Genomic DNA, 22,180 nt, shown 5'->3' on the forward strand with positions numbered 1-22,180 from the left:
GGAAGTTAATCTGAGTCCTCTGCCAAACTGTCATGTGCTTTTAACCGCTAGCCATTTCTCTAGACCTCCTGTATTGGAGTTTTTTTCATTGTCTCTCAGTGTGGGCATTAATTGATTTGATTTTGCTTTAAAGCAGATTTCATATAATTAGTCTAATGCTTGAGACTCATAGCTAAAATTTGGGCAGAGTGCAGGAAATATTATGGAAGAAGGGAGAGATAGAAAGACATGGAGGGGACAGCAGTCCGTAAGGCGAGCAACAGAGCCAAAATAATACCTAAATAATAATTTTATAGTAACTTCAAACTTTAATTTCTGTGTATTGCAAAATAAATGTAAAATAAATATTAAACATTTTATTAATCAGAGTATACTAGAATTTATGGTTAACTGTTATTTAATTTGTTATATTTGTTTTATCATTGAATCTAAAGACAATATCAGTACAGTGTTTATTCATTTATTTTTTACTTTTTTCTATATATTATTATTATATTATGTGTGTGGATTTGTGTGTATGGGCATATACATGTGAGTATAAATGTACCATAGGCCATCTTGTAGAGGTCAGAGGACAGCTTGTGTGAATCAGTTCTCTCCTACCATGTAGGTCACTGGGCTTGGCTGCATATATTGTTACCTTTTGATCCATCTCACGGGCTCCCAACACAGTATTTATAAAGGAGTTTCCTAAGTGATTAGCCTTGTGGAAACACCTGTACTTTATCTTTGTTGTTGTCACAGGTAACTTTTATTGTCTTGTTTTTAAACTAGGGCTCCCACTACAGCCCTCGTTAGCTTGAGCTTGGCAGTCCTTTTCCCTCAGCCTCCCAAGTCCTGCGACTGTAGATGCGCGTTATTGCGCCCAGCTGAACGCATGCTTTATAAGGCTTGTGGCTGAGATAGATACTTTCTTACTCTGCTGTGTAAGGAAATGTGAATTTGAGGCTTTAACAACCTTTAATATACCTGAGTTAAAGTGAAGTAGAAAAAAAATTTGTTATTTATTCGGCCTATAAGACTTTAAATTAGATTTTTATTATGATTTAAGTATTAAAACAACTGATTTGACTTTATTAATAACAACATCAGTATAATGTAGCCACTGACATCAGGTTATTTTAGTGAGGAAGTCTTCCAGGTACTATACAAATATTCATTCTGTTGACTGTCATGAATTATCTGAAGTAGCTCATGTAAGTGATAACTGTCTCCAAGTGATATGTTTGTGTTTATTTGGTTTACCCTCAGCCTTAGGGAGTAAGGCTGTTTGTATTCTCATCATATAAACATCAAGTGTAGCCTTCATGTTTGTTGGGTACAAACTCTGATTCCCTTTTTTGGTTGTTTTCTTTTAGGATATGATGACACCCATAAGTGTGGGGAAAGAAACCATTTATTTAGTGTCATTCTTTGAAGGCTTGCAGCGTATTATTTTATTCACTGAAGATCCAAGAGTGTTTAAAGCAACATATGAAAGTGAAAAGGCAGAGTTAGCAGAACAAGAAATTGTATTGGCATTACAAGATGTTGGGATTTCACTTGTCAATAATTATACAAAGCAAGAAGTAGCCTATATAGGCATTACAAGGTTAGATGCATTAATATTAGGAATAATATTTGAAAACTAAAACTCAAGAGTCTTTATAAAGGGCTTTACCTCGTTAGGCCTCTCACTGGCCTCTGTTTTCTCTATTCCTAGTGTGTCCTTACCATGTTAGTCGCTTTATTCTTCACACAGTTATCTGCTCTATGGTATCTGTTAAAGCTGGTCATGTATCTGAAATGTTTTTACCCTCGTTTCCCCCCTTAAGGTTGCAGAAATTTCTCTTTCTCAATTGGGCCTTCCCTAGTGACCATTCCATTTTAATACGGTGATTTCTCCCATTTCTCATAGCTGAGACTGCATATCCATCTTAGACTGTCTACATTTTATTTTTTTCAGAAGCATATCCCCCTCCCAGATACTCAAATTTATTTTTTCATGTTTACTGATTTGTATCTGTAACTCCCTAGCTAAAATGAAGAATGACAGGCATACTCAGGGGTATTTTCCTTGTACTGACTGAATAAAGTTAGAACAAGTAGTCGCTGAATGAGTTCATGTTTTAAGTTGGAACTGCGCTTGTTTATAACTGATGCTGTGGTAAAACTTTAGCGGGGGTTCTTTAATACACTAGTTTAACGGTTATCAATTAATGCTGTGACTTCTGATTTCAAATATAAGTTCTGATGTGGTTTGGGAGACAAAACCGAAGAAAAAGGCCAGATGGAAGCCCATGAGTATAAAACACACTGAGAAGTTGGAGAAGGAATTTAAGGAATACACAGAGTCTTCCCCTTCCGAAGACAAGGTGATTGAGTTGGACAATAACATTCCAGTAAGTTTTTAAAGTTCTGATGCGAACTTTTAATTTTACATTGTAGTTTGAATTAATTCTGAATTTTAAAGAAAAATTGACTTTTTATAAAATATAGTGAATGGAATTAACACTAATGTACAGACTTCACATTAGCTGCTTAAAAGAGTGACTATATTAAGAAATTGAACATTCTTAAGATACCAGTTACTAATTATTCTCTAAAGTAATACAAAACAAGATTTTTCTTATTTTAAGATTTTTTCTTTTATTGCATTATTTTATTAAAACCTGTTTTAGTAATTAAATACAAAAAGTGATATAGCTAAGCTAGAAACCTTATATGAATATTTATACTAATTTTATGGATATGAACATAAAGGTTTGAATCTTAATCCTACATTTCAGAAACTTTTTGTTTGGGGTTTGGTTTGCTTTGGTTGGTTGCCCTAGCAGGCCTGGAACTCACCATGTAGACCAAGCTGTCTTAGAGAATGGCAGTCCTCTGCCTCTGCTTCTAGAGTGCTAAGATTACAGATATATGCTAGCATGTTCAGCTTTAATATTTTTAAGTTAGCATAAAAGTAATGGGTTTCATGAATACATATCATTATACCCTCTTCTGTAGACTTTAATTTTTAAATTAGTATATCTTAAAATTATTTTCATAGAAATGTATAATTTTGATAAATGGTCAAAAAATCTCATTGTGGAGGGTCAATTTTTTTCAGGTTTGCTTCACACCTAGTGGGAATGACATGAAAATCCTGCAGCCACATGTGATAGCTGTACGGAGAAATTACCTCCCAGCACTAAAAGTAGAATATAACACATCTGCACACCAGTCATCACTCAGAATTCAGATTTATAGAATACAGGTGAGTCTGGAAATGAAGGCAAAACAAAAACCCAAGACATTCCCCCGATCTGTTTTATGTAGTACAAATCCAAAGAAGAAGGCAAGAGGGAAGCCAGTGAATAGAAACAAACTGGAAAAGAAGCCAGGATTACACATGCCTGTAATCTCAGTACTTGAGAAGCTGAGGCAGGAAGATGACCATGAGTTCAAGGCCAGCCTTGGCTATGGAATGAGCCTCTGTCTAAGAAAGAAAGAAGGCTTGGAGCAAGGAGAGGTAGTTTGAGAGAAAGAGAGATAGAAAGAGAAAAAGAAAGAAAGCAAAGATAAAGAGGAAGGTGAAAGAAGGGAGGAACTGAAGTTGGAGACATGAAGGGAAATACTGAGTCTTCACTTTGTACTCAGTTGTGTGTTGACTATTCTGTGTCTCTCTTGTGTCTCTCTTAAGTTCTGTTATTCTAGTCAGGTTTTGTATATGACATGCTATATACTGATTCATGTTTTATTTTCTTAGATCCAAAACCAGATTCATGGTGCTATTTTTCCTTTCGTGTTTTATCCTATTAAACCTCCAAAGTCTGTCACCATGGATTCAGGTTTGTGTTTACTTTCAGATTGTGTTATAAACAGTTGTGTGGCTAGTTGTTTACTAGGCTACAAAAACAGTCTCAAGTTTAGTTTTTCTAGATCATTAGTTAATAAAAGTTCTTAATGAAGGACTAGGAGTTATTCAAGAGAATGTCATGTGAATGTTGAAGGAAAGGTTATTTAGAACTGTTTTAGAAATAGGAATTTTAAACCATATGACTGATATGTAAGCTAATTAACAACCTGTAATATTTAAGAATATTAGGAACTGAATAAAAAGTGAGAAAATTTAGATTTAGTGTTGTTTTTTAAAGATTTGTTATTTACTTTACGTGTATACCTAAGAGTGTATGTGAACATCATGTTCAGGCCTGGTGCCTGAGGAGGCCAGAGGAGGGCAGCAGGTTCCCTGGAACTGGAGTTACAGGTGGTTGGAACTGCCATTGTGGGTGCAGGGAAGAGCAGCAAGCACTTAACATCTTAGCCATTTCCAGCCCCAAGATTTCAGTATTTTCTGAATGGTCCTGAGTTTTCCAAATGAGAATAACTGACATTCTGTCTTCAGCCGTTCTCCTCTTTTGTGTTTCTTCTTCTCTCTTCCTTGTTCATTTCTCTTCACCATAGTTTCTCTTTGCTCCCTACCATCTTTACACTCTACCTCTCTGTGCTTCCTTTCTGTGTTCCCACTGCAGAAGCCAGATTATGGACAACACTTTCTAGTGGGTTTTCTTCATAATTTTCTCGCAAGGCTTTTTAACCACCTTACAAGCATTTGCTTATCCCATTAGAAACATGAACCATAAGACTATGTTTTCACAATTTTCTAGTGATTCTAATCCATATTTCTAATATAAAGTCATTAACTTTTCTAATAATCCTTAAAATGAATGCAGATAACTAAAAAGGTAGGTAGTTCTGGGGTCTGAAATTAAGACTAAATAAATTTGGAGGTATCACTAATTTTAGTTGATACTGCTGATTTACTACATGATTAATTTCAATTGACATGTTTATTAAATTAAAAGAAAATGCCCATCCTTCCACTTGAAATGTGAAGATAATCATACTTTTAAACTTCACAGAACCAAAGCCCTTTACAGATGTCAGTATTGTCATGAGATCTGCAGGACATTCCCAAATATCACGCATTAAGTAAGTGTCTTTATATATTTCTTGTATGTTTTTCTTTTTTTAAATTTTTTATTAATTACACATTTTTCCCTTTGTATCCCCCCATAAACTCCTCCCTCTTCCCCTCCCAATCCCACATTCCCTCCCGCTTCTCATCACATGCCTCTCCCCAAGTCCAGTGATAGGAGAGGTCTTCTTCTCCTTCCTTCTGATCTTAGTCTATCAGATCTCATCAGGAATGGCTGCATTTTCTTTCTCTGTGGCCTGGTAAGGCTGCTCCCCCCTCAGGGGAGGTGAGCAAACAGCAGACCAATCAGTTCATGTCAGAGACAGTCCCTGTTCCCATTACTATGGAACCCACTTGGACACTGAACTGCCATGGGCTACATCTGTGCAGGGGTTCTAGGTTATCTACATGCACGGTACTTGGTTGGAGTATGAGTCTCAGGAAAGACCCGTGTTCAGAATTTTTGGTTCTGTTGCTCTCCTTGTGGAGCTCCTGTCCTCTCCAGATCTTACTATTTCCCCCTTCTTTCATAAGATTCCCTGCACTCTGCCCTACTCTGCAGGGCAGAGCCTTTCAGAGACCCTCTGTGGCATGCTCCTAACTTGTTTTCTTCTTCTGTTGTCCATCCTCTTTGCCTTTTGGGATGGGGATTGAGCATTTTAGCCAGAGTACTCCCTCTTGATTAGTTTCTTTAGGTGTACAAATTTTAGTAGGTTTATCCTATATTATATGTTTATATGAGTGAGTAAATACTGAGTGTGTCTTTCTGCTTCTTGGATACCTCACTCAGGATGATATTTTCCAGTTCCCACCATTTACCTGCAAATTTCATGATTTCCTTGTTTTTTATTGCTGAGTAATATTCCATTGTGTAAATGTACTACAATTTCTGTATTCATTCCTCAGCTGAGGGCCATCTGGGTTGTTTCCAGCTTCTGGCTATTACAAATCTGCTATAAAAATGGTTGAGCAAATATCCTTATTGTGTACTTGAGCCTCTTTTGGATATATACGTAGGAGTGGCATAGCTGGATTTTGAGGAAGCACTATTCCTAGTTGTCTGAGAAAGCACCAGATTGATTTCCAGAGTGGTTTTACAAGTTTACATTCCCACAAGCAGTGGAGGACGTTCCTCTTTCTCCACAACCTCTTCAGCACGTGTTGTCACTTGAGTTTTTGATCTTAGGCCATTCTGATGGGTGTAAGGTGAAATCTCAGAGTCATTTTGATTGATATTTCCCTGATGACTAAGGACGATGAGCATTTCTTTGTTTCTCTGCCATTCGATACTCTTCTATCGAGAATTCTTTGTTTAGCTCTGTACCCCGTTTTTTAATTGGATTACTTGATTTGTTGCTTTTTAACGTCTTTAGTTCTTTATATATATTGGATATTAGCCCTCTGTCAGATAAAGGGTTGGTGAAGATTCTTTCCCAATCTGTAGGCAGTCGCTTTGTTTTGATGACAGTGTCCTTTGCTTTACAGAAGCTTTTCAGTTTCATGAGATCCCATTTGTTGATTGATGATCTTACAGCCTGTGCTGTTGGTGTTCTGTTTAGGAAGTTGTCTCCTGTACCAATGAGTTCAAGGCTTTTCCCCACTTTTTCTTCTAACCTATTTAATGTGTCCGGTTTTATGTTGAGGTCTTTGATCCACTTGGACTTTAGTTTTGTGCAGGGTGTTAAGAATGGATCTATTTGCATTTTTCTACATGTAGACATCCAGTTGGACCAGCACCATTTGTTGAAGATGCTATCTTTTTTCCATTGTATGATTTTGGCATCTTTGTCAAAAATCAGGTGTCCATAAGTGTGTGGGTTTATTTCTGGGTCTTCTATTTGGTTCCATTGATCCACCGTTCTGTTTCTATGCCAGTACCATGCAGTTTTTATAACTGTTGCTCTATAGTACAGCTTAAGATCCGGGATGGAGATACCTCCAGAAGATCTTTTTTTATCGTAGAGGATTGTTTGGCGATTCTGGGTTTCTTGTTGTTCCATATGAAGTTGAGAATTTTTCTTTCCAGGTTTGTAAAGAATTGTGTTGGTAATTTGATAGGAATTGCTTTGAATCTGTAGATTGCTTTTGGTAAGATGGCCATTTTTACTATGTTAATTCTGCCAAGCCATGAGCATGGGAGATCTTTCCATCTTCTCATATCTTCTTCTAATTCTTTCTTCAGAGACTTGAAATTTTTTTCATACAAGTCTTTGACTTGCTTGGTTAGGGTCACACCAAGGGACTTTATGTCTTTTGTGGCTATTATGAAGGGTGTTGTTTCCCTAATTTCTTTCTCAGCCCTTTTGTCTTTTGTGTACAGGAGGGCTAGTGATTTTTTTTTTTTTTTTTTTGGTTAATTTTGCATCCGGCCACTTTGCTGAAGGTGTTTATCAGCTGTAGGAGTTGTGTGTTTATTTATTTATTTTTGTCTGAACATTTTAATATTTGGGTTTTTTTAACTAAATTTTATGTAAGTTAAATATTTAAGTGTTAGATAATAAATTTCAAAGACAAAATGAAGTCTGTTAAGTATTTGATAATTTTACAAAGTGAAAAGATTCTGGATATAATATACCTAAAGGTTAACAGTAGTTTCTAAATCTCAGGTACTTTATTATTTTCTTTTTATATATATTTCTTTTCTGTTTTAAGTTATTTATAATGACCATATATTGCTTTAGGAATAGTGACAAAAGTAAGATTTCCATCTTTACTCACAACTCAGTCATTCTAAGAAGCAGATTATGGACCACGGCATTGTTCTAAGCGTTAGTCCCTGTTTTTTTTTTTTTTTTCTTCTAATCTCTGAGATGAACAGTATTTGTTACCTTGCTTTAAAAAATGCAGTATTACGGAGCTGGTGAGATGTTTTATTGGATAAAGTCTCTTGCAGCACAAGCCTAGTAAGACCTGAGCTTGATTCCTTCAGCCTACATGAAGGTGGAAGGAGAGAGCTGCCTCCACACCATACTGTGACTCACATGACCCACACACATGCGCAGGGATCAATGAAAAAAAAAATATAAATAAATAATATGTTGTTATTTTGTGTGTTTACTTAAACCTTTTCTTTTCATTCTCTAATTTTTTTCTTTTATTTTTATTTTCTGTGTATTTTATTTTCTGTATGAGTGCCTTGCCTGTGTACCATTATACATGCCAGGTTCGTGGTGAGGCCAGAAGAGGGCATGGGATTTCCTGTGGCTGGAGTTACAGACAATTATGAGCCCTCATGTGGTCAGGGGGACTCAAATCCGAGTCCTCTGGAAGAGCAGCCAGTGAATTCTCTTAACCACTGAGCCATCTCTCTAGCTAGGTGGATTAATGTCTAGTTTTCTCAAGATATTTTAAACTACAAAATACTTTTAGGACTTACTTTTTTAATGAAAACTTTTATTTAAATGTAATGATTTACCACTGTAGTTCTTGCTTGTTCATTTTTGTTGCTATGTAATGATTTGTTCTGTCACAAGTCAGTCTTTTTCCTATGGCCACTTTCATATTTTGAATTTCTTGCTGTTACAGTATAGCATCATTCATTGCATTCATCATTTAGTCCCAAGTTTCAAAGTTCTAATTGATGTCGTCTAATTTCCTTAATATATTTACTTGAAATTTTTAAATGTTCCCTATATCTTAATATAGATATTTCAAAGTGTTGATTCAAGAAATGGATCTCAGGTTGGATCTTGGATTTGTATATGCCCTAGCAGACCTTGTCACAAAAGCCGAGGTGACTGAGAAAACCGAGGTAAGACTTAGAGAGACAGCATTTGACAGGAAACATTATAAAAGGAGAAAGTCTGTGATACTCCAACCAAGGACCATTCATGGAGATAACCTAGAACTCCTGCTCAGATGTATCCCATGGCAGTTCAGTATCCAAGTGAGTTCCCTGGTAATGGGAACAAGGGCTGTCTCTGACATGAACTCAGTGGCTGGCTCTTTGATCACCTCCCCCTGAGGGAGGAGCAGCCTTGCCAGTCCACAGAGGAGGTCAATGCAGGCAGTCCTGATGAGATCAGATAAGCTAGGGCCAGATGGAAGGGGAGAAGGACTTCCCCTATCAGTGAACTTGGAGAGGGGCTTGGGAGGAGATCAGGGAGGGTAGGATTGGGAGGGGGTACAGCTGGGATACAAAGCAAATAAACTGTAATTAATACAAAAAATAAATTAAAAATTAATAAAATAAAATTAGATTAAAAAAAAAAAGAAATAGAGTCTAAAAAAAATATTACCAAACTTTGTGGATAAAGTTGTAGTCATTATCTCATCAAATTCAAGAATCGCATCACATCTTAAATGTCTTAATTTTGTTTAAGTGTAATGTGCTTTTTGCCTACAACATTTATATGTGCAAAGTCATAGTATGTGGTATTTGTTGAGCATTTATTTCATAATTATTTCTTCATGAGAATTTTATACATGCATACAATGAAATATTTGTATTCATGCTCATTTCCCCTCCTGATCCTCTTGTATCCCATCACTTAGCATGTTTTTAAGGTTTCTCTGTGTTGTAACATGTATCATCAAGTCATTCCTTTTATGACCAAGTAATAAGTTCATTACAGGAGTTTTATACTGTACCTATCCATTTGTCACTTACTTGAAATCTGGATTTCTTTTGCATTTTGACAAGTATGTTGGTGTTCATTGTGTACATACTGATTATACAATATGAGAAAACTTGAGATATTTTGCATATGCATAATTTCTCTAACTTCAAGTACTTGAGACATTTTTTTCAGCTCATAGAAGTAACTTAGGTCTGTCCATATTTGGAAAAGAAGTGTTGGTAATTACCAAAAATAAAAACCACTACTACCTCATATGAAATTATTTAGTACCTTCTCCTTTTTACATTATATTACTGCTCTCTAAATTGTGGAAGGACAGGTACCAAAGTGCTACAAATTGTTTATAAAACTATGTTTAAAGAAGCAACTATTTACAAATTATGTTGCTGGAATGTATTAGTAGTGCTTTTTAAAAATAAGATCTATAGTCACATGAAAAAAGCTGGGCACCACTTAATAACATAAACGATATGTTTATTGTGTAGTTTGTAGCAGAATTTCTACGGTGACGATACACGTCACTTCTGAGGCAGTAAACATTAAGAATAATGCTGACTTTTGAGTTTTAGAAAGGGATTTTCTTCCATCTGTGAGGCATTGGTTTTAAATATTTTACATAAACAGGTCCTTTCAGTGTTTATTTCTTGTATAGGTTGAATATTTTTACAAGGATGTAGAAATATTTGAACAAGAATATGAAACCGTTTCATCAGTAGACCAATCACAAGTCAATCTCTTTGAATATTTTCATATATCTCCTATCAAGGTAAGGAGAATACACCATTTTGTTTTATAAACTACGTAATTACAAATTATTTTGAGATCTTTGAAAGAAATTAACACCTAAATTAATTTAGGTGCATACATATATATATACACATACATACATACAGTAAAACAAATGAGTGCATTTAAACTGGCTTTATTATCCTAACTTAATTCTGATAGTTTAATTTGTAAACTTTGGAGATATATAGTTATTTTTAACAGCTTCCAAATATAGGTTGTTACTGTTACTAACAAATATATTAAAGTGAACATTTTCCTCAGGTTCAGCACAATGCCAAGAGAATAGAGTTGGAGCTACACATGATAGTGTTTGTAAGCTCAGCATTCATGATGCTGAGCTTAAGGGACAAAGGGACTCAAAGTCCAAATAACCTGAGCTACATAGGCGGGTCCTGTCTCACAAAAAATAAAAAAGTAGTAGAATTTAATTCTGATGTTTAGTTCAACTAAAAGTATAACATCTTAAATTGCAAATTTTCAACAGCTATATTGGATTTTCACTTTCTTAAACTTTTTAGTTACTAAGTTTTGGCATAATTCACGTAACTTTGAGATCTTATTTACGGTTTAATGAACAAAATATGAAACTGTTTTGTAAAAGTTAATTTGCCACTCAGGGAAAGTGCTTTAATGTATTTCTTTATCTCTTCAGTTGCATTTGAGTGTTTCACTGAGCTCTGGTAGAGAAGAAGCTAAAGATTCAGGACACCGTGGAGGACTAATTCCCCTTCATTCTTTAAATCTTTTGCTGAAAAGTATTGGTGCCACCCTAACCGATGTTCAAGATGTTGTTTTTAAGTACGTTTAATACTTACATCTATAAACTGATGAGTGGTCCATCATGTTTATGTAAAATTTTTGTGACTGTGAAAGGTATATTGAAAATTATAGGTAAAATGTGGGTTCTGTCTTTAGGTGGGTTATAATCAGAATAACACTAAGTATTTTATCTGCCCTTAATGACTAAGTTATGAGTAATTTTTAAGTAATTTTCTTAAGAAAAAGAGATGTCGAATATCCAACTTTATGTACTTTAGAAACTCTGGCCTGATAACGATCCCTCAAAAGAAGGGGGTGCTTAAGAGGTGTGGATTTTGGCAGGTGGGGTTTTCAAGTCTGCAATAGTGTGTGACCAAACAGTACATTAAAAGGAGCCATTCAAATGAATATATTTAATTACAATAGGAGCATTGGTTTTTAGGCTAGGTGCATTGGAACACATATCTAGTCCCAGCACTCAAGAGGCTAAGGTAGAAAAATGACTTGAGTTCAGCAATTCAAGATGAACATGTATGACCTAGTGAGAGCTCATCTCACAAGCAGGCAAAAACCCAATTTGTACTTAAAACTAATGGAGTGTCTGCCTATTGATTCAAAATCTGAGTAGAGACTACTTTAAAAAAGAAAGTCTTTGTAGGTAATATGTTTTAGCATGCCTGCTTATTAAGAGCATGAGAATCAGAGGCAGCTCTGACTCTAATTAGGAAACAGTCAAAGTCAAGAACACAGCATCGAAATAAGGGAAACTCTATCTTCCTGTTCTCTTGGTCAGAAAAAAAGCACCCTCCAGTTAGAGCATCAGTTGTTGCCTCTGCTTTCATCCCAGAAGGAAGAGCTGCAGCCATATGAAGTCTGGCCATTCCCAGGCAGCCCTGCAGCATGTCAAACATGTTCTTTGGGCATCCCCCACCCCCACCCTTGGGAGTCTTTATAGGGCAAAGTTGGGAAATAGTTCCACTAGGCGATGACTGAGATCTTTGTCTTGGTCTTTGGTGATTTTCTTTAAAGGATAAGAGTTATAGACTTTATCAGGTTTTTAGAAAATGTCTTTGAGTAGAATATGCCAAGAATTACATGGAATGAATGTATTCAGACAGATCTGGAGAAGAAAATTCTAAAGAAAAGAAAACCAGTCATCAATAATTAAAAAATAATTTTCTCCCTCCATGCATGCATATCTATATATATGTAAATATGTTTTTTTTTCAGGCTTGCCTTTTTTGAACTCAACTACCAGTTCCAGACAACATCTGAACTGCAATCTGAAGTAATAAGACACTATTCCAAACAGGTCAGTGTGAGATTATGTTACAAAGGAATAGAGATGTAAACTAGTGAAACCTTATATCTGTCCATGCATGTATAATATAGATTTCTCTGGAAAGCAAATAGCAAGTTTCAAAAATTTAAGCTTGTGTTTTTCCCTTTTCAGATTTATTCATATGAACTTAAGCCAACCACCATTTCAACTTTTTGTTCTTGTTCTTAAAACAAAACAAAATTAAAAAACACTATTAGAGTTTTTTTCTGAATCAGTGTGATTAAAAATACATAAATTTTTATAACATATTAATTTATCATATTTCTTGAAACTGTCAGCCACTGATGAACACATTTTTACTGTGAGGTTGTTGAGTCAGCTACATACCTTGTCTCTGTTGATCTTTTCAAGTCTAGAAATATTTCTGTATCTCTGGATTTAGACTTGGGTTCTGGGTGGGCATCCCACTTTTGCCATGCATTTTGTGACACTGAAATCTGTAAGATTGTGATAGTAGTTAACTCAGAAGTCATGGAACACTGAAAACTTTTTCTATATTCTAGAGACTATAATCTAGATTTCATTTTATCTCTTCCAAGTTGCTTTTCAAAAATTAAGTAAGTATTAGTAGGCTTTTGGAAATGACCCCGTCACTGAAGTGCTGGCCTTGCAAGCGTGGTGACCTGATTTGAGCCCCAGAACCCATGTGAAAATGCTAAGTATGCTAGTACATACTAGCAGTCCCAGCACTGAGTGGTCAGAGGCAAGAACACTGGGGTTTGCATGCCATCATGCTAGGCTGATTAGACCAATAGTGTTCTTCAAGATGATACCTCAGGAGTTCAGCCTCAAGGCAGGCTGAAATCTGCCTTCCACAGTTACCCACACACAGTATGCACCTCCACACACATTACACAAATGAGCACTTTTAATAATTATATTTTTAAATGAAGAATTGTGATAAAGGGGCTGGAGAGTACCTGCTGCTCTTCCTAAGGACTGAAGCTTGGTTCTCAAGACCCAAATGGTGGCCCACAGCTTTTTTTCTTCTGTTCCAGAGAATCTGACACCTTCTTCTTGTCTCTGAAGACACTGCATACATATGACACACCAACATATATGGAGGCAATGCAACTGTGCTCATAAAATAAAATGAAAAACAAAAAGAATAGTGATAGGTTTGGGTCTTAAAATTTGTAGTAATGATGTTATCCTGAGTAAATTGGATGTGTATATTAAGTAATCTATAAGCATAGTATCTCATGATGTTGACTGATACTCATATTTCATTCTTAGGCTATTAAGCAAATGTATGTACTCATTCTTGGACTTGATGTTTTGGGAAATCCCTTTGGCTTAATTAGAGAATTTTCAGAAGGAGTAGAAGCATTCTTTTATGAGCCTTACCAGGTAAAATATTTACTTGTATTATGTAATGGATAATATAAAATAATGTTTTCTTAATGTATAATACATTCCTGTTGTTAACTTGACCTGTACATGTAAACAACTTTTAAATTAAATTTTTACTTTTTATATTAATTACAGTTTATTCACTTTGTATCCCAGCTGTAGCCTCCTCCCTCCTTCCCTCCCAATTCCACCCTCCCTCCCTCATTTCCTCCTATGGCCCTCGCCAAGTCCACAGATAGGGGAGGTCCTGTTCCACTTCCATCTGACCCTAGCTTATCTGGTCTCATCAGAACTGGCTGCATTGTCCTCCTCTGTGGCCTGGCAAGGCTGCTCCCCCATTAGGGGGAGGCAGTCAAAGAGCTAACCACATGAGTTCATGTCAGAGACAGTCGATGTTCTCCTTACTAGGGAACCCACTTGGATACTGAGCTGCCATGGGCTACATCTGAGCAGGGGTTCTAGGTGATCTCCATGAATGGTCCTTGGTTGTACTATCAGTCTCAGAAAAGACCCCTGGGCCCAGATTATTTTGTTCTGTTGCTCTCCTTGTGGAGCGCCTGTCCTCTCCAGGTCTTACTATCTCCCCCTTCTTTCATAAGATTCCTTGCACTCTGCCCAAAGTTTGGCTATGAGTCTTAGCATCTGCTTTGATACAATGCTGGGCAGAGTCTTTCAGAGGCCCTCTGTGGTAGGCTCCTGTCCTGTTTCCCGTTTTCTCCTTCTTCCAATGTCCGTCCTGTTTGCCTTTCTGAGTGAGAATTGATCATCTTACCCAGGGTCCTCCTTCTAGCTCAGCTTCTTTAGGTGTACATATTTTTGTAGGTTTATCCTATATTATATGTCTAATATCCATTTATAAGTGAGTATATACCGTATGTCTTTCTGTTTCTGGGATACCTCACTCAGGATGAGTACCCACCATTTCTAGTACCCACCATTTGCCTGCAAATTCCATGAATTCCTTGTTTTTCATTGCTGAGTAGTATTCTATTGTGTAAATGTAACATAATTTCTGTATCCATTCCTCAACTGAGGAGCATCTGGGTTGTTCCCAGGTTCTGGGTTGTTCCCAGGTACTGGCTATTACGAATAAAGCTGCTATGAACATGGTTGAACAAATATCCTTGTTGTATACTTGAACATCTTTTGGATATATGCCTAAGAGTGGAATAGCTGGGTCTTCAGGTAGCACTATTCCTAATTGCCTGAGAAAGCACCAGATTGATTTCCAAAGTGATTGTACATTCCCACCAGCAATGGAGGAGGGTTCCCCTTTCTCCACATCCTCTCCAGCATGTATTGTCACTTGAGGTTTTGATCTTAGCTATTCTAATGGGTGTAAAGTGAAATATCAGGGTCATTTTGATTTGCATCTCCCTGATGACTAAGGACATTGAGCAATTCTTTAAGTGTTTCTCTACCATTCTGTATTCCTGTGCAGGTAATTCTCTGTTTAGTTCTGTACCCATTTTTTAATTGGATTACTTGATTTGTTGCTTTTTATCTTCTTGAGTTCTTTATGTATTCTGAATATTAGCCCTCTGTCAGATATAGAGTTGGTTAAGAGTAAACAACTTTTAAGAGACTCAAAAATTACTCTGATCTTAGTAGAGGAATTTCTACTTCATCCTTCAAAATTTCAACCTAAGATTCTGTTAAGATCTTCCTAATTTAAGTGTTGGTGTGGAGTAAAAACAGTGAGCACATTTCAGGAAGTAGGAAAAGGAACCTCACTGAATATGGTAATTTTGTTTTGCACAGTAGTATGTAATCATAAAAACAACCAGACATCTGGCATCCTGCAAAGCAGTTTTAATAGGGATAGAAAAGAAGAATTCTACATCTCTTTATACTTTTCATAAACACATATGGAGTTTTTATACTTTACTTACGAAATGCATAACAAAAACAACATAGAATTATTTTTTGTTGTGTACATTGTGATTTAAAAATTAGAAGTGATAAGAGTTTTAAGTTATTAAGAACACTATAAATGTGCATACTTCTGTCATTACAGTTAGCAGTAAGGAGCAAAGTTCTGTTCTCCTTTCATCTCAGACAAGTTCTCTTTTACCCTTTACACTTTGAGTGTCATGAAATTACCCTGACAACTGAGTGTTTTTGTTGGCATCATTTCCATTATTCTTCCAGTTTTTGTCACTTTCCATGTATCAGTGAGTTCGTCCTTTTAATACCACTCTTTTTGTCCCCTTAGGGGGCTATCCAGGGTCCTGAAGAGTTTGTGGAGGGAATGGCACTAGGATTGAAAGCACTAGTTGGCGGAGCCGTTGGTAAGCAGTAGAAAGCTGAGCAGCACTGCCAGACAGCAATGACAGCTGAGCCTTTACTTAATATAATACTCTCTTTGTTAGGTGGACTAGCTGGTGCCGCCTCCAAAATCACCAGTGCTATGGCTAAAGGGGTAGCAGCCATGACAATGGATGAAGACTACCAGCAGAAGAGAAGAGAAGCAATGAATAAGCAACCAGCAGGTCTTCGAGAAGGCATCACTCGTGGAGGAAAAGGCCTTGTTTCTGTAAGAACTTTCATGGGGTTATGAACATGTAAAGGTTAGCTTTTAAATCAACATTTTATGAATAAAGAAACAGACATGTAAGTTTACTTACATTACTATTGAACATTGTAATGTGGCATATAAAATATTTCAGTGATCCCCACAAGCATTCTATTTAAATGAAACACTTAGGAAATAACTATGCTAATTATTGTGATCTATTAGAAGAACTCTACTTTTTTTTGGTTTGTTTGTTTGTTTATTGAAGCAAAATGGTCTCCTAAGTATCTTATGGAAATATAACTTTTCAATTGTGCTTTTCCTCCAGGGTTTTGTAAGTGGCATCACAGGGATTGTTACAAAACCAATTAAAGGCAAGTATAGTTGCTTTGTCTGTCACATAGCTCATAAGTTGCTTCCATTTTCATTTGTTGTAATTGCTTGAACTGGTTGTTTTTTCTAGGTGCTCAAAAGGAAGGAGCAGCTGGCTTCCTCAAAGGTGTGGGAAAAGGTTTAGTTGGAGCCGTGGCCAGGCCAACAGGTGGCATCATAGACATGGCGAGCAGCACTTTTCAGGGAATCAAAAGGTAAAAACTTTGTGAGTGACAGATTAGCAACATTCTAATGCCATCAAGTGTATCTACTGTTGGTTTGCAGGCTCCTACTTATGAACACGATGGGATGGCAGATTGCATATGACTTCCTAATTTTGATTCTTGCTAAGCTGCTCTCATTATGTGACTTCAGCGTTGTAGAGTTCTTTTGTCATCTGCTTCCAGCAGCTGTTGTCAAGAATGGTTTGGCCAGCTAAGCTTTTACTCAGCTAAAATACATCAAAGTGTGCTATGTGTGTTGGTTTTAAATTAGCAAATTCTCCCTGCTTTTGAGAAATAAAAAAAAATGTCACCATTCTTTAGATGACATTGCATTTGCCTTTCCCCTACGTTTATGATCTCACTTTAAGATCTGTTACATTCATTTTTCTCTCTTCATTGTTTATTTCTGGCTTTGTACAAGTTAGAATGAAAGTAGGGAAAGGGGATTTGTTTCTCCTCCCTGTAGTTTTGGCCTCATAAAAATATCATTTTGAGCCGTAATTTTACAAGATGCTCAGAAGGCTGAAATCCAAGAAATGCAAAATGTGTAGCAAGCTATGCAGACTTCTCACAGAGCTGCTAGATTTGCCCCCCAACCCCCAAGGGAAAGCCTTGCCATTCTGTATCTACCTTCATTACCTTCAAGAGTCAAGGACAAAGTAAACATTTTAGAAGGAGTAGTAAAGGCCAAGAACTGCTAAGGGATATCCTTATGAAAGAACACTTCAGATCAAAGAATTGGTTATAAGAATTGAAGGTAAAATAATCAATTAGTGGCTAAATATAATTGACCCATATAGAAACAACATTGGAACTTAGTAGAAATTAATAAAATGTGATTTGGAAAAGGAACAATTACCATGAAGTAGTTAATTGATAAAGTGTATTTGCTTATTTCTGAGATGGAATTAACTTTAGAAAAAAGTTTTTGAGAATCAACTAATTAGCAAATAATCAAAACTCCAGAAGATAAAAATTTTGAATGTAGAGCTGGCTATGGTGGCACACGCCTGTAATCCCAGCACTCAGGGAGGCAGAGACAGGCAGAGTTTGAGGCCAGCCTGGGTCTACAAAACAAGTCCAGGACAGCCAAGGCTATACAGAGAAACCCTGTTTCGAAGAACAAAACAAACAAACAAAAAAACTGAATGTTGTTCATTTCAGTTTCTCAAATTTTACAAAGCAAAGCTGATAAAATTATAAGAACTTTATATATATATATATATATATATATATATATATATATACATATAAATGTTAAAATTTTTCATTATATATAATGAAACATTTTTATATCTTTGATGCAACAGGAAGATAAAACTGAGTAAATGGGTAATTGAGACATACTAATGAGTTGTTGGCTACACACACACGGGATTATTTATGTATCTCTATAATATCAATTACAGAGTATTCTTGTCACTCAAGAAATCGGCACTGAACATAATGGCAGTGCTCCACTTCTTACACATTGCACACTTTAGTAGGAAAGTAAAGTAAGTAGCTGATAAATAATGTATGCTATGTTAATTGCTAAAAGAAAATTCCGTGATGATAAAAGCAGATAGAGTTAGGGATGTGGCTCAATGTAGAGTGATTGTTGAACCCTAGGTTCAGCCCAATTCTGATGAACTAAACAGAAGGAAGGACACATTAGGAGAAAGAAGGCTAACCAAAGTGGTAGTAGGAAAGTTCTGTTTTCCTTTCTTCCTTCCTTTTTTTATTTTTCAAAGAGTAGGTGTAAAGGAGGTTAGGCTCCTTGCTCAGTACAGGGCACAACCAGACACCAAGTTCTCAGTGCACAGGATATTTATAACCCTGGAGGGACAAACTGACCAAGAGGCCTCTTGGTCAGACAAATAGCAAGCAGCAGCAGGTTTTTTTTACAGTAGCGTTGGGGGGGAATCTGTGCTAGAGCAAGTTTGTAAATTCTGATTGAACAAGTTAGCCAGTATAGCCAAATAATGAATTTTGATAGTTGGACCTTGGTGTTTCAGGAATGAGTCAGTGTCCAAACACCAGAATGAACCTTGGGGACTAGCTTTAGGGATGTAATCTAATGGCTGTTAGCAAGGGAGAAAGAAGGGTAAAGGGCAAAACCTTCAATGCCATGTTTGCCATGTTTGGGTCTGCTGGAGAGCCCTTCAGTAAGAAATAGTTTATTCTGATAAGAGTGACCATGGTTCAAGACTAATGATTGAAATTACCCTGGATATCATGTGCCACTGTGACAACAGTAAGTTTTTAATAGTGAGAAAACAAAGCAAATTAGAAATCAAGATGCTGTCAAGTACATTGTGTTTGTTGGGTAGGTAGATTACAAAAAAGTGAAGAAATCTGTTACAGGCTTCCTCATGCTGTCTGGTGACATTCTTAGTTTTGAGGATATTTTTGTTTTGTTGGTTGGTTTTTGTATTGATGGAAGCTAGTAACTTGCTAGTAATAGATTTTAAAAGTTTTGAATAGTCATAGGATGTTATGTCAAGCAGGAGTGGGCAGTAATGTAGCCCAAGATAATTTGGGTATGGTCTGCAGCGTATTAATTCTCCATAATCATGAACTTCAGCCATCTGGCCTTGTAGAATTCTTTTTTTGTTTTTAAACAGGAAAATACTATCTTTGTGATGAAATAATATTTTGACTATAACCATTAGAAATATATGACATAAGATAAAAATGCTCACTTAACTAACATGATTTTTTTTTTTACTGTTTTCAGATCACTGTTATAAAGACTCTTCACTTGTAGATATAAGTGCTAGTGAATATAATACATTCTAATTATTCTCTTTTCCCACCATCTTTCATCTCCATCCATCCCTATCAGCCTTCCTTAACCTCTTTCACATATTCATGACTTTAGATTCCAGTGTGTGATCAGTTTAGTTAAATCAAGACCATCTGTGACCATTGGTTTGGGACTATTTTAACTCGGTAGACACACAATCCCCTTTCCCTGAATCTATCCATAGGAAATGGCAATAAGGAGGAGGGACCCCATCCCCTTCTATCCTTGCCTGGCTATTGATAAGCTCATTCCTGTGCAGATCCAGTGCTGTCCCATAGTTTTGAGAGGACATCAGCTTTTTCTTAAGACTCTTGGGGATTTTTAAGCCAGAGGAGGCACGTGAGCTGGGGCTGCATTCAGAACTTACAGGCAGATCCGAGGATGAAATGGACTACTTGACTGTAATCCAGACAGATGGTGGCAAGTTGACCGTTACAGTGCTAGGAACCATGAAAAGAGATCCTGTCCTCTACTTGTGTGTTTTACTTGTGTGTTAATGAGCCAGGAAGAGTGGGAATCATGAGTCTAATCATGACTCTATGAACATGCTGGGAAAGTTGTGAGAACGACAGAATTGAAAGATGTCTTGTAAATTTATTGAGCTTTAAATTTCTTTTACATACCCAGATGGAAAAGCCGAGTAAGTTATTTAGTGTGAGAGTCTGGAGATTAGGAGAGAGGTCCCAAGCTACCATTAAAGGTTTGAGTTTAGGCCCTGTAATGCAGTGTTTGTAACAGAGTCCATGACTGCTTAGAGATTAAAAATAGGAAAGAGGAAATAAGGAAGAGTGCTACCTACCTCAAGAGCCAGCTTACCACTCCTACACATATACCTGAAAGATGCTCAACAGTACAACAAGGACATTTGCTCAACTATGTTCATAACAGCTTTATTCATAATTCCCAGAATCTGAAAACAACCTAGGTATCTCTCAGCCAAGAAATGGGTATAGAAATTGTGGTACATTTATACAATGGAATACTACTCAGCAATTAAAAATAAGGAAATCGTGAAATTTGCAGGCAAATGGATGGAATTAGTTGTACGTTTATATGCAATGGTAGGAAATAATGTAGAGGGATACCTTCCATAGTGCATTATATGCCCTGACTACTGTAACAAATTACCAACCCTGGGACAAGAGTAATCTCTTTTTCTCACAATTCTGTTCCTTTGGAGGGAAGATTTTGCCTGAAGAATCTTGAAGATCCTAGTAGCTGGTGGTATTCCTTGCTTCTTAGCTGTACTGTTTCATTTTCTGCTGTCATCTTCATATTCCTTTCTCCTTTGTGTGTCTGATATCTCTCTTCCATTTATAAGGACACTTTTGGTGGCATTTAGAGTACACCTGTATTATTCCCTTACTTTGCAGTCCTTTAATCACACTGTAGACTACTCGTCCTGGAGACGAGTCTGTGGAGCCATCATCCAGACATTATGGAGGCCTTCCCTATTTTCCACAGGTTAACATTTTGTAAACTATAGTATAATGTGACAAAAGGGACATTGGCTGAGTCTGATAGAATTCAGATTTCCACAGTTTGACATACTAATTTACTTATATGTGTACAAATTATACGTGCTTTTGTGATTCTTGTGGTTTGATGTATCTACAACTATAGTTAAGATATCAAATAGTTCTGGTACGAAAAAAAAAATCCCTCCTGTTTCTTTTTATGCTTGCATAAGAACTATCTTTAAACCCTTTTCAAATTCTGTGTTGGGCTGGTTGTTCCTTTATTGTTGAGTTGTAGTAATTCTTTTTTTTTTAATTTTTTAAATTTTAATGTTTTATTAATTATATTTTTTCACTTTGTATCCCACCTTTAGCTTTCTCCCTCCTCCCCTCCCAATCCCACCTTCCCTCTCTTATCTCCACCCATGCCCCTCCCCCAGTCCACTGATAGGGGAGATATTCCTCTCCTTCCTTCTGATCCTACTCTATCAGGTCAGGTGATCAAAGAGCAGGCCAATCAGATCATGTCAGAGACAGTCCCTGTTCTTCTTAATAGGGAACCCACTTGGAAACTGAACTGCCATGGGCTACATCTGTGCAGGGGTTCTAGGTTATCTCCATGCTGATCCTTGGTTGTAGTATCAGTCTCAGAAAAGACCCCTGGGACCAGACTTTTAGGATTTGTTGCTGTCCTTGTGGAGCTCCTGTCCTCTCCAGGTCTTACTATCTCCCCCTTCTTTCATAAGATTCCCTGCACTCTGCCTAAAGTTTGGCTATGAGTCTTAGCATCTACTTTGATACCCTGCTAGATAGTCTTTCAGAGGCCCTCTGTGTTAGGCTTCTATCCTGTACCCTGTTTTCTCCCTCTTCACATGGCCATCCTCTTTTCCTTTCTGAATGAGCATTGAGCATCTTACCCAGAGTCCCCCTTCTTGCTTAGTTTCTTTGGGTGTACAGATTTTAATATGTTTATCCTATATTATATGTCTAATATCCACTTATGAGTGAGTATATACTCTGTGTGTCTTTCTGCTTCTGGGATACCTCACTCAGGATGAT

At 36.7% G+C, this 22,180-nt stretch overlaps 1 protein-coding gene across 5 annotated transcripts in view; it reads left to right on the forward strand.

Annotated features, from left to right (window-relative positions):
* The window catches only part of Vps13a (vacuolar protein sorting 13 homolog A), a 195,576-nt gene that overhangs the window by 141,828 nt on the left and 31,568 nt on the right, over positions 1-22,180 (forward strand). For all 5 annotated transcript variants that reach the window (XM_055614054.1, XM_055614056.1, XM_055614057.1 and 2 more), the window contains 14 exons: positions 1,359-1,591; positions 2,228-2,381; positions 3,092-3,238; positions 3,731-3,812; positions 4,887-4,956; positions 8,588-8,693; positions 10,175-10,288; positions 10,964-11,109; positions 12,301-12,382; positions 13,649-13,762; positions 15,981-16,056; positions 16,138-16,301; positions 16,609-16,654; positions 16,744-16,867. In XM_055614054.1, the coding sequence (XP_055470029.1) occupies positions 1,359-1,591; positions 2,228-2,381; positions 3,092-3,238; positions 3,731-3,812; positions 4,887-4,956; positions 8,588-8,693; positions 10,175-10,288; positions 10,964-11,109; positions 12,301-12,382; positions 13,649-13,762; positions 15,981-16,056; positions 16,138-16,301; positions 16,609-16,654; positions 16,744-16,867 (1,658 nt within the window). The remainder of the gene's footprint in view (positions 1-1,358; positions 1,592-2,227; positions 2,382-3,091; positions 3,239-3,730; positions 3,813-4,886; positions 4,957-8,587; positions 8,694-10,174; positions 10,289-10,963; positions 11,110-12,300; positions 12,383-13,648; positions 13,763-15,980; positions 16,057-16,137; positions 16,302-16,608; positions 16,655-16,743; positions 16,868-22,180) is intronic.

This window comes from Psammomys obesus, unplaced genomic scaffold, assembly GCF_907164565.1.
Source record: "Psammomys obesus unplaced genomic scaffold, mPsaObe1.curated_primary_1811, whole genome shotgun sequence".
Lineage (NCBI taxonomy): Eukaryota > Metazoa > Chordata > Mammalia > Rodentia > Muridae > Psammomys > Psammomys obesus.